This window comes from Nelumbo lutea, chromosome 5 (genome assembly GCF_056320005.1).
Source record: "Nelumbo lutea isolate HS-2025 chromosome 5, American lotus-T2T, whole genome shotgun sequence".
NCBI lineage: Eukaryota > Viridiplantae > Streptophyta > Magnoliopsida > Proteales > Nelumbonaceae > Nelumbo > Nelumbo lutea.
In genome coordinates this window covers 11,443,000-11,455,107 of record NC_142688.1, presented here as the reverse complement: position 1 = coordinate 11,455,107, position 12,108 = coordinate 11,443,000, and the positions used below count along the sequence as shown (strand labels likewise).

The 12,108-nt window shown below is 38.9% G+C and overlaps 1 protein-coding gene across 4 annotated transcripts in view; it reads left to right on the top strand.

Annotated features, from left to right (window-relative positions):
• The first annotated feature begins 6,739 nt into the window (after positions 1-6,739).
• Positions 6,740-12,108, top strand: part of LOC148850333 (glycoprotein 3-alpha-L-fucosyltransferase FUT11-like) — a 32,394-nt gene continuing 27,025 nt past the window's right edge. For 2 of the 4 annotated variants that reach the window (XM_088942361.1, XM_088942359.1), the window contains exons 1-3: positions 6,812-7,340; positions 8,937-9,103; positions 10,253-10,494. In XM_088942361.1, coding sequence (XP_088798487.1) covers positions 6,954-7,340; positions 8,937-9,103; positions 10,253-10,494 — 796 coding nt within the window. In that variant the 5' untranslated portion in view covers positions 6,812-6,953. Of the gene's footprint in view, positions 7,347-8,936; positions 9,104-10,252; positions 10,495-12,108 lie in introns of all 4 variants that reach the window. The other 2 variants (XM_088942358.1, XM_088942360.1) reach the window with 2 other exon arrangements.

The window sequence follows — 12,108 nt, the reverse complement described above, 5'->3', positions numbered from 1 at the left end:
GGAGTTAACGGCCTACGAACTATGCAAACACCCTTGTGTGTCGAGCCCCTCAAGGCTCTTGAGTGAGTCGGCGACTTACAGTTAGTAAAGCTGCCCCCACAGATCGAACTCCTTGTGGCTTCTCGTAGAAGTGGACGACCGACATCATTACAAGGCTGATGTAGTGTAGCCGTGGCCCCAAACTGTTGACTCACACTAACAATAACATTATGCCCTCGCAAGGGGGGGGGGCAAAACATGTACGCTATGGTCTCGCAAGCACTCACCCTGGAAGATAATCCCACGGGATGATGTAGAAGCAGCCATATGAGAAGTTACTACGGAATGACCACCCGCGTAGGCAAAAAGGTCAGGCCGCACATCAGCTAAATAATATTAAGGAGAGTGGACCGCGAGTCGCTTCCAAAGCCTAAGGGCTAAGGTGTTGAGTTGATAAAAGACCTCGGCACCACATAAGACCTAATCGCTTCGGCATGGGCAAAATCAAGGATAAGGAGAGTGGACCGCAAGTCGCTCCTAGAGCCTAAGGGCTAAGGTGTCAAGCTAATAAAAGACCTTGGCACCGCATAAGACCCAATCACCTCTTTTGCATGGGCAATATGAAAAAGCAGTTTGCATTCAGTATGAGAAAGAGAACAAAGGAAAGACTAGTTCACTCTCAGCACCATGACGAATGCAAATTTGGCCGATCTTTTCACTTAGGTTTCAGGCTCCACGTTGAACTCACTGGTTACTCTTTTGAGAACTAGTTTGAGTGACACTGCGTCAAAGTCTACCTAAGTGGAGCGACCTAATAAAGCAATCATGCAGTTAGAACCCCTTCTTAAGGATGACATGATAAGTTTCGCTCTTGAGGTACTTAGCTGGATTATAGAACCCCTTGATGGTCACATCCTTAATAAGGTAGATGTCCTCAGGGTACCTGCTCCACCTCTCCTCAAGCAGATGAATTTGCTTTCGTGCCCTAAAAATCAAGACGGCAAGGTCCTACGGGTTTATCAAACAGTCATTATGGGCCAAAAGGAAACCATTAACTCTGTTTGCCAAGCTATCCTCAGCTTGGGAGTGGGGGGCAATTGATGAGGGCGGATTTGGCCCTCCAGTCACATCGTGACACATAGCATTTGGAAAGAGTTGGATGACACATGGACACCACCTAAGCAATGACTTGGAGTCTCAGATCACGATTTATATTCGCCCCGACTTGGCGACCTGCCTTCACTGCCAACCTGGCGACCTTGACCACAACTCAGGTCAGCTAGAAGCACCTCATCTAGGGATGCTTGTAGCACCTCGTCACTAGCTAAAGCGACCTCGACACGAGGAGCAACTTCCCTCGAGGGTGTGCCAGCCTGACTAAGGTATAGGTGGCGACCTGTGAGTCGTGCTCGCGCGACAAATTTGGCATGCATATCTCGACGCTCCCAGGTTTCTTGGAAGTTGGCCCACGTATTGAATGTTCCAGAGGATGGTCAATGTGCATGGCAGTTACCTCCGAGAATTTCGAACCGGTTAGGCATGACCTTTTGAAAATCTCGGATGTGGTGCATGAGGCCCAAACCAAACAATGCCTATGTAAAGGCACCAACCCTAATGACAGAGGGGAGAGGCGAGTAAGCACATTCTAGCTCTCATACCTTCTGATTTTTTAGTTGCGATTTACTACGAGAGTACTAACTTAATCATCGGAGCGACCTCGCCGAGTTAGCCACCCCAGGTCCACATTGATTCCTTGCAGGTTTCTCTAAAGAGCTACTCAGCTCGACAATCAACCTAACTCAGCACCCAATTTACTCTCTAGCTCAGCTTAGTCAACTCGGCATCCAAGTGTTCATCTAACAAAAATCCTCCACTTCGACCTTTGAATTATCAACCACCTGAAATAGTCCGAACAACAAGGTACTGCCAAAAAACCCCTCATCATATGCACACGTGATGGTTCCTCCTTAGTCTTTTAATTAAAACAGTGTATCACACACACGGTTCACGGACTACATAACCATAACCAAAGAAGTGAACACCCCACAAGTGACTTGCGTATTAGAAAGAAAATACGGGTGCAACAAATCCGGACTCGTCAATTAATAGAGATGTCCTTATATGAGGAAATACATACATACACATTATTTTATTTTATTTTATTTCCTAATCTCCATATAATGAGAAGGACAATAAACTGTTATTTGTACACTAGTGGAGATGGTATCTAGGAGTGGGTGGGTTTGATCGGTAAAGTGGTCAAAGCTCTTTTAGTTTTGGTATCATGTCTTTCTCGTATTTGGGGTTTATTTCTTTATCACTAAAATGAGTTGGCATAATAATAAAGTATTCTCTCCTTATTCATTATTATCACTCAAAAGAACGTTTGAAATTAATACCCATAAGAATGCTATCCATATCTACTCATAACTAGACCTATTCATGGGCCGGGTAGCCCGATGGCCCTGCCCAACCTGGTCTGCACTCCGGTCGGGCTTGATCATGTAATTAGGCCCGCGGGCCTGACCTCGGGCCTAACACAGTAAGCCTGACTGTATTACGGGTCGGGCTCGGGATTTGTCAAAAAAGCCCAGCCCAAGCCTGGCCCGACCCAACTCTGCATTATATATTTTATAAAATACATAATATGTATTTTATATATTATATAAAATATTAAAATAATATAATATTTTATTGAAATATATATATATATTTATAATTTAATATATGCATTTTTTATTTTTTTCTTTATAATTCCTCTCTCTCTCTCTCTCTCTCTCTCTCTCTCTCTCTCTCTCTTCAGCCACTTCAACAGTAGTAACAACATGGACTAAATTTCGGGCTCGGCCCCAGGCCGGGCTTCGGGCTTTTTATGAGGACTGGGTTCAAGCCCAAGTTGTAGGCTCGATGGTCGGACCGGGCTCGGGCCTTAGAAAAATATGTTAATATAGAGTGAAAGCCCGACTCGACCCATGAACAAGTCTACTCACAAGTCAACTTGTTCATGGGTCGGGTAACCCGATGGGCCGGCCCGACTCGGCCCAACCACTGGACGGGCTTATGCATAGATATTAGCATGCGGGCTTGACCTCGGGCCTAAAAGCTCAAACCCGACTATTTTATGGGTCGGGCTTGGGATTTGCCACAAAAGATCGACCCAACCCAACTTTTATATATATAGCTTTTAAACCCTAAATTCCTAAACCAAACCTTTTTCATATTTCATTCTTTATCACTCTCAACTCTAACCAATGCCACCAATGACCGATGGTGAAGATGGGTTGTAGTTCTAGTGAATAAAGGAACTCAAAATGGGAAGATCATTGCAGGAACGGATCACTCTCTTATCGGGGAAAGTGTAACTTGTTCATGATGGCAAAGCAGAGGATGAAAGGAACAAAGAAAGCAAAAACAAGATAAACAACACCGATCCTAGTGTAATAGTCATCCTTCTGAACTTGTGTAATAGCTAAAGCCGGAAGAATTCAAAATGTAGGAACTGGGTAAGAGAAAAAATATGAAATTGCCTGGAAAATCTAAGCAAGAAACAGAACAAGAGAATTTTTGCAGGTCTCATAGAAATGGGTTTCTCGGAAGAGAGTAAGATTGTTTGAGTGTTGACGAGTAGAGTGACCAGGTCCTCTCTCTCTCTCTCTATTTTGTAAGTCGATTCCTCTCTCCCTATCTCTCTCGGGCTTTAGGCTCGGGCCCAAGTTGTAAACCTGTTGGTCAGGTCGGGCTTAGGCTCGGGCAAAGAAAAAATGTTAGAAAACAAAATGTTTGGAAAATGGGAGAGGCTCCTTTTAAGGCCGGTTTAGGAATTTTTATAGAAACCTTAGCCTTTTCTAAATAAAAAAATATGGGAAGATTCCCTATCAGTACCCTATACTTTGGCTTGAGTGACAATTTAGTCCCTGAATTTTAAAATGCGACAATCCAGTACCCAAACTTTCAAAATGTGACAATCCAGTACCCGAACTTTCAAAATGTGACAATCCAATACCTATCGTTAAACAATCTGTTAATCAACGTTAAATAACATTTGAAAAGTAAAAAATGCCCTTCAAATGCCATCTAATTCTCTTTATCAACAATCCAAAACGTTGACAAAAAATTGAATAGTCTCAAATCCTAGCCTCTTCTATTAAAAAAAGTTGGTGAATTGTTAGAAGAATCTAGAATTTGGGACTGTTCATTTTATTGTCAATATTTGAATGGTTGATAAAGAGAATTAAATGGCATTCTTAGGACATTTTTAACTTTTCAAATATGACTTAACAGCTGATTAACAGATTGATTAATAACATACTAAATTGCCACATTTAGAAAGTTCAGATACTGAATTGTTACATTTTAAAGTTGAAGGACCAAATTATCACTCTAGCCAAAATATAATACAGGATAATCGAGAATTTTCCCAAAAAATAAACCATATGTCCATAACATACACTTGTACATGATACTGGACATTGTATTTGGGTTTTATGTGGGCTCCGGCATACACATACCTGTAAATGTAGGCTCCGGCTAAATCATATTTGGGTCATATGAAGATCCGTTTTCGTTGTCTTCTTCACCCGATAACAGTAAACGAATCCTTCAAAACTCGGTCTGAATCGGGCCAATGTTAACGGTGGGTCTTGATCGGAAATAACATGAAGATCTTTTTTAATCACCTCCAAGTTATATTGGAAAATATTGAAACCGTCTTTGACTAAAAAACGTGCAAAAATGGCGGCTATGTGATGGAAGTGTATTTTAGGTCTTCACCCACTCCTGAGGCACATCCTTGAACAATTCCTATGCAAATGAAAAGAGATATTATTAAGTAACAAATGAACATGAAACAAAAAAACACAAAATAAAGAAAACAAACTAGGAGATTCTGGAGGGTGACAAAGCAAACCTACAATCTTAAACAAACAGCCTTCAATAACAGATGTGAGAAAACGAAACTGAAGAGAATTAAAAAATAAATAAAGATAACCGACCCGCAATGGGCTGAAACTATAATTGTTATCTTGTTACAGAAATCAAACTATAATGGAACTAAGAAAATGAGATGAACAAACTGAAAGGGGAAATGATTGCAGTGAGAAAAAAACAAACAGAATAAAGAAAACCGGTGAGAGACGTTTTGGGAAGTGACAGAAACAAACTAAGGAGAAGCAAACTTGATGTAGGCGCATTTGGCGGGCCTTTGGCACATCGACACGTGGCCGGACTCAGAGAGAATCGGCACGTCAAACAGGGAAGGGGTCAGTGTCAAGACCAATGCGTGACCATACGCGGCAAATTCGGATTGCCGCCCACTTCACATCTTGACCGTCTACAGTGTCCGCCATTAGGTGACCTCAAATATAAATAGGGCATCACTCCCCGTAAAGGATCTTTTCTTTGGAATGACTTTTTAGGATCTAGACCCAAAACTTGCAGTCTAGCTCCCAAGTTTCCAGGCGACCTCGTCCGAACCCTTTGGACCTCATCCGCCCTCCCTACTACGCCCTACTAACTTAATCGTTGGAGCTCTCGCCTCGGGTATTCACCAGGGGCCTCTGATGTTTCTTCCTTCACAGGTTCTCGGCAGTCCATGGATCCCATTGGTCCTCGGCCTCAGTCTTCTTCGAACAACATCATTCCTCGGCCTCAACCCTACTCGGACATCATTGACCCTCGTCCTCGATTCTACCTCAGCCGACCATAGCTCAGATCCTCCTATTCATCTCATTCACTAAGCAGAGCAAATTTATCTTATTTTCCTCGGCCAATCCGAGCACCAACAAAATCAAACTAATTGCAATTTCAAACTTTTAACATTCTTCACTTGGCTAAAGTCTATTACCATTTACATTATCTTCTAAAATTGAAAATCAATCCAAGGTTTCCTTTTTAATTACGGTTGCTTCTAAAAGTTGAATTCAATAAACGCTGCTGATTTCATGTTTTCCATGTATATCGCGATGCTTATACATGCCCAACGTGAATAAATGGATTGTAAAGTGAGTGAACGATAGAACAGATTAGGAACTGTAGAAAAAAAAAAGAAGAAAGCGAGTAAAAAAAATGCAAGGTAAGGGTTATAGAATAAGGAGAGTCATGATAACGTTTTAACTGAAACTATAGTTTTTCTATATTGGTTAACCAATTAAACACGACCATTCATACATACATAATACACCTATCTACCTATTAGATACATACATACCACATGAATATCAAATTTTACTTCTGGGTAAGTGTGGATTGGATATATCAAACTTGATCTTAGGCTATCGGATTGGGTTTGGACCAAGTGACAAATACTTAGGGATGGAAATGCTTTGACCTTAGACTAGGGGTACAAATGGATTGTATCATGTTCATTGGATTCAAAATCTGAACCTATTTTTTTATTTTTTTATATAAATTATTATTTTTTATTAATAATTTATTAAAATTTTCAAGAAAGTTAAATCAGCTGACATCCTTAACGAATTCGGTTTCGGATGATGCTTGTGGGATCCACAAATCAGATATCCGAATAAGATTTATATTATCGAATGGGACTCATATTTGTATACATCCCGTTTTGTAACCCGATCCGATCCGTTATCACCCTATCCTAAACCCGACCCATCTCGTCCCGCCTTAGTGGCACTCTAGTCTTTAGCAGGTTGCGAGAACAGACGAATACAATTCAGTACGTGTAGGTTTAAGGAATGATAAAGGTAGTAGCAAATAAGGTGTTATTTATGGGTGAGTTTTGATTGGTGAACCCCGCATCATAGATTTTCTTTTCGTTACGTGTTGCCACCTCAAAGGCTCAATATCTTCCTCCGCTTGCGCTTGCATGTATGTGCACGAGAGCAGGAGAAAATGATCTTATGCCGAGCTATCCATCTCTTTTTGTCGCAATTCCGATAGAAAAAAAAACAGAAGAGCGGAGAAACCAGAGAAAGCATAGGACATAGAAAGTAGAAACAGGAAAATCGAAGATGGGTGTCCTTAAAGGGCAGAAAGGTTCAGAGATACCAATAACCCGAGAAGGAGTCGGTGTCAATGCAGGGGTTTCATCTACCAAGAGGAGGAGATGGGCCAAGCTAATTCCCTTCTTTGTCGCCCTTGTTGTCGTGGCCGAGATCAGTTTTCTAGGCCGCCTCGACATGGTGAAGAACGCCACCATGGTTCGAACGTGGACCGACTCCTTCTATTTTGCTTCAATGCGTGAGGGGGCAATGTCATCACAGCAAAAGGAGGCCTTCGATGCCTTGGATCTTAACAACCATAACGAGAATTGCGAGGACTGGTTGGAGCAAGAAGACGCTTTCACCTACTCTAGAGACTTTGAAAAGAAACCCATCTTGGTTTCTGGTGCTGAAGAGGTTAATGTACCTCTCCCCTTCCTCCCATCTCATTTGAATATGCAGAGAAGATCGCATTGAGGGTATTTTTTGTGTTTGTTTTTTCTCTTAGCTTGCTTTTCTTAGGTAAACAAGTTTTGTATTTGTGCTCGGTTTTCTTATTTGCTACTATATATATATCCTTGTGTTTATTTAATGAAAGCTTTGTTTACGACCAAAAAAAATCTTAGTTTAATTTAATTTCTTTGATCCTTGAAAATTTTTGCTATTATTTGAGGTTCTTAATAGTTAATTGCTCAAATACACATCATATGCGTGGCACTGTTGTTAAATTTCTGTATATCAAGCATAAAAAAGGTCGAGGTTTTGGTCATGGATTTGTAAATGAAAATTGTATTAATTTTGGCGCTAAATGGCGTTTTTGTCTATGCTTTTTTTTTTTTAATTCATTGAATTGGTTTGCAATTTGTGGAATAATTCCCTTCCAAAATAACTAACCAAACATGAAAGAATGGAAAGCAATAAACTGATTCTAGAGACACCCGTAAACAGTTGAAAATTATGCTACGTTTGACCTGAAATGATATTATTATCCTCATAACAACATATCGTGTGTCAGAAGTTGATCAATAATCTAGTTATTGTAAGTGCCTTTATACTATTGGATAATTTGTGGTTTAATCTTTAAGTCATGATGTCTCAATAACTCTATGAAACATGTTACAACAAAAATATGAAGCTGGTTACATGAATGAAACTCTTACTTTGGAATTCCTTTCTTAGGCAGTACAAGAAGTTTTTCATAAAAGCTTTTGGATGCATGTAATCCCTAGTGGACCTTTTCCACCTTATCAAAGAGAAATGCAGCATCATTGTAGTTAAAATTTATGGCCACATCTTAGTGATAATAAGAGTAGTTGGGATGTTGCATAGGCCATCAATGGGTGTCCTTATGCCTTCATCAAGATCCAGAAAGGTTGCTAAGAGTTCTTACTAGACATTGGCTGGATTTTAATGAACTGAGATCCTGTAACTTGAATCTAATGATTCTATTTGTATGATAAGGAGAGATAAAAGGTACTTTCTTTAAAGTGAAACAAAAAGAATTAGTGCTAAAAATTTAGAATGCTCTTTCGTTCTCGTTTTCATTTTTCTTCCTTGGGGAGGAGGATGTAATGGAGTTCTCACTTTATAGTAGGGTCTGTTTGGGAGGTCTTACCTTTTTACATAACTGCTTTGGTTCAGCTGCTTTGGAGAAACTACTGAAAGAGGTTTGTCTGGAGAGTCACCTAAATGGTGTACAATGGGTAAATTTGGCTCTCCAGATTTTTTACCATAATTGCTTATTAAACAAAACAGAAAATGAAGCTCTTTTAAAGAAACCTTTTATGTCTTTTAACTGTCTAAAACCCTCTCATTATTTTTCCTTTTCTTTGTTATTGTAGGAGGATCTCCAATTCTGATGAAAGTTTGCATTTTGTAGATTATCTGCCACATTTATTTCTGACAGCTTTTACTTATCTGGGGCTGAAATTAATTATCCTTTCAGTTTCAGATTATATTTGATATTTTCATATATCAAAGTCATACTTACTGTTATAATGGACTTTCATTCAGGGGTGGATTTCTTGCTCTGTGGGGTGTAAGTTTGGATTTGAATTTGGGTCAAATAAGAAGTATGATGCTAAAATTGGCTCATCTCAAGATGTAACAACAGCTAGTGTCATTCGATCCATGGAATCCTCTCAGTATTATCCAGAACTCAACATCAAGGAGGCACGATGGTGGGTAAGCACAATCTGAAATGGCTCTTGCATATTTGGGAATTATGAAATTGTTCAAAGTTGGAATTTACTTTCTTTTTGGAGTTTCCACAGACATGGTCAATGCTTCTCTGTGGAGTGGAAGACTATTTATTTAAACATGGTTGCTTTGTTTCTTATGGTTTTGATACATTGCTTTTACAATGTATAATATAGCATAATTGTGAGTTCAGTTTGACCAAGAGGTGTTCATGAACTGGCTTCAATTGAATGAACATGTCTACTTATTCTCTTTTTTAGTTTCTGAGTAAAATGAAACAAATTTATTGCTCAGATGGTGTGTCCCAACATGGGGCAAATTAATTAAAATTAGGAAAAATTACAGAAAAGTGTAGATTATAAGTTCACTGCTTTTTGTAATGGAACATATTGCTACATCAAATATACAGTATTCTTTCCCAATCATCAATTGTGGTGCATTTCTATGGTAGGTGGAGGAACTTGTACTCACTTGACTCTTGACTGTAAGGCTATTACATATATGTATGTATGCATGCCAGAATGTGTGCATTTTGATGATGCTTCAAAAGAGAAGGATAAATAATAGGTGTAAAGACCACGAAAAAAGTTTGAAGCACCAAATATTCATGAATGTGTCAATTATCCTTTGGTCAAGTAGTTACAGTAGTTACATGGTGGATATATATAAAACCTGATGAAGAGGACTGCTGATTCCCATTGCTTTGCAGATCCTACATCCTTGGAATGCCATTTGATGAATTTTAACTATGAGCAAATGAATCCTTGCCATGAATAAGGGATATGATATTCTAGGGGCAAATTACAACATCATGTTAATATAGGATGTTAGCACCTTGATATATGATATTCATATTGAAAGATTTTTTCCCTGCAAGAAGGTCCACATTTAGTATTATGATTTACGATAAACAAGCCTTCTAATTACCAGTAACATAGATAGGGATTTGAAAAAAAAAAGAAATCTTGTTATGTTGAAGGCAGATACAACTTCTACTATCAGAGATTAGACAGGCATCTGCTACATAATTTTGTTATATTTCCAAATTTCTGTTTCTAGTGAAATGTTAGTTATCAACTGAAGGTGGAACTAAACAAAACTGATATTTGTTAAATCTTTTTCTATCTCAGGAGACGGTATAATGTTGTAATGACAACAAGTCTCTCTTCAGATGTTCCTGTTGGTTATTTTTCATGGGCTGAGTATGAAATCATGGCACCATTACAACCGAAGGTTGAAATTTCCCTTGCAGCTGCCTTCATTTCCAATTGTAGGTCTCACAACTTCCGTTTAGAGGCCCTTGAAGGGCTTGAAAAGGAGAATATTAAGATAGATTCTTATGGTATCTGTCATAGGAATCGTGATGGCAGTGGTAAGCATTGAAAATTTTAATCCATTTATGATATTATAAGACAATAATATTGGGAGACATTTTTCTGATTAGTGAAATTTATGAATTAACTGAAAGGGAAAAAGCTGCTGTATAAAAGAGAATATAGAAATACATTTGGGTTACAATACCTTGAGTACATGGATTTAATATTATAAGCTTTTGTGCTTTATTCTTCTTTCTTCTAGTTCTTTATCCTATTTTAAGTTTTTAAAGTTTTTTCCGAATTATTAGTGCCCTTTTTTACTATTCAAGGTTTATAAATTTCCTAAGCTTTTGTCAGTTGGTTGAAAATGAGTTAGATAACAAAAATTCTTCATTTGATTCATGGGGAGAATACGTTTCGAGAATTTCAAGATTTTTCATAATTGCAAATTGATCCTTTTTCAAAGATCATCCCCACATACTCCTATATAGAATTAACATCTATGTATACTAAAACATGAATTTTGTTAATGTGGACTGTGTAGGGGTATTTTAGTCTTTATATTTATATTTAAAGCTGCTGATGTGTAATGTTTCTGTTAGATGATGTGTCCCATACTTAAGTGGGGACAAAGTGTAGTCTTTTGTTATTATGGATAGAAACATATAAATTCAATCTGGCCGACTAGAGAGAAATCTGAGTTCTCTAGTTCGAACCAGAATTTTCTTCTTCTCTATCCTCCTCTCTTCTTCTTATACTTTTTCTTCTATCTCTCTAATATTTCTTCAACCCTAATTCTAACAGAATTCTAGTGCAGATTAGGTTTATAATATGGTATCTGAACTACTGTGATAAAATCGAATCTGCCCAGAATTCTGGTTTTCTCGCATTCAGCCTAGGGTTTTCTTTTTATTTTTTCTTCATCGTCAGTTGAAAATAGGGGAAGGGGCTGAAAAGGAGTGGTCGCCCTCTTCCGTTGGAGGTTTCTATGTCTCCGGTCAGTAGGTTTGTGGGTGTTTGCAGTGATTCGTAGGAAGGCCCCCCTAATTGATGGTGAGAAGAGGGCTGGTTCGAGTGGTGCAGTGGAGTGTCGAGTTCAGGTCGATTATTTGGTGATTAGATAGGTGGGTTTTGTGCAGATTTCAGTGTGGATCGAATGGTTGGTGAGAATTCAGGTTGTCGTGTAGTAGGGTTTTGTGCAGATTTTAGTGTGGATCGAGTGGTTAGTGAGTTCCAAGTAGGTGGTGAGAATTCAGGTAGTCATGTAGTAGGGTTGTGGTGTGGAGAGTGAAGAATTCAGCGACAAGTGGTGCTGAGTGCAATGTGGTGAGAGGTGAATTAGAAAGAAAAAAAATTTCAGATATGGGAGATAACAATGAAAACAAAACTAGTGTGATGGTTCCCACCGACTACCTGAATGTTCAGATGACTTCTATCAAATTGAATGGGGAAAACTATGTACCTTGGGCGAAATCTGTGGAGGTCTTTCTTAATGCTAAGAAGAAAGTGAAGCATATAAGGGAAGAAAAACCCTCTACTAAGTCTCATGAGTATGGTGATTGGGAACAAGATGATGCACAGATTATGACCTGGTTATGGAATAATATGGAACCCAAGATCAGTATGAATTTCATGTTCCTTGATACAACCAAGGAGGTTTGGGACCATGC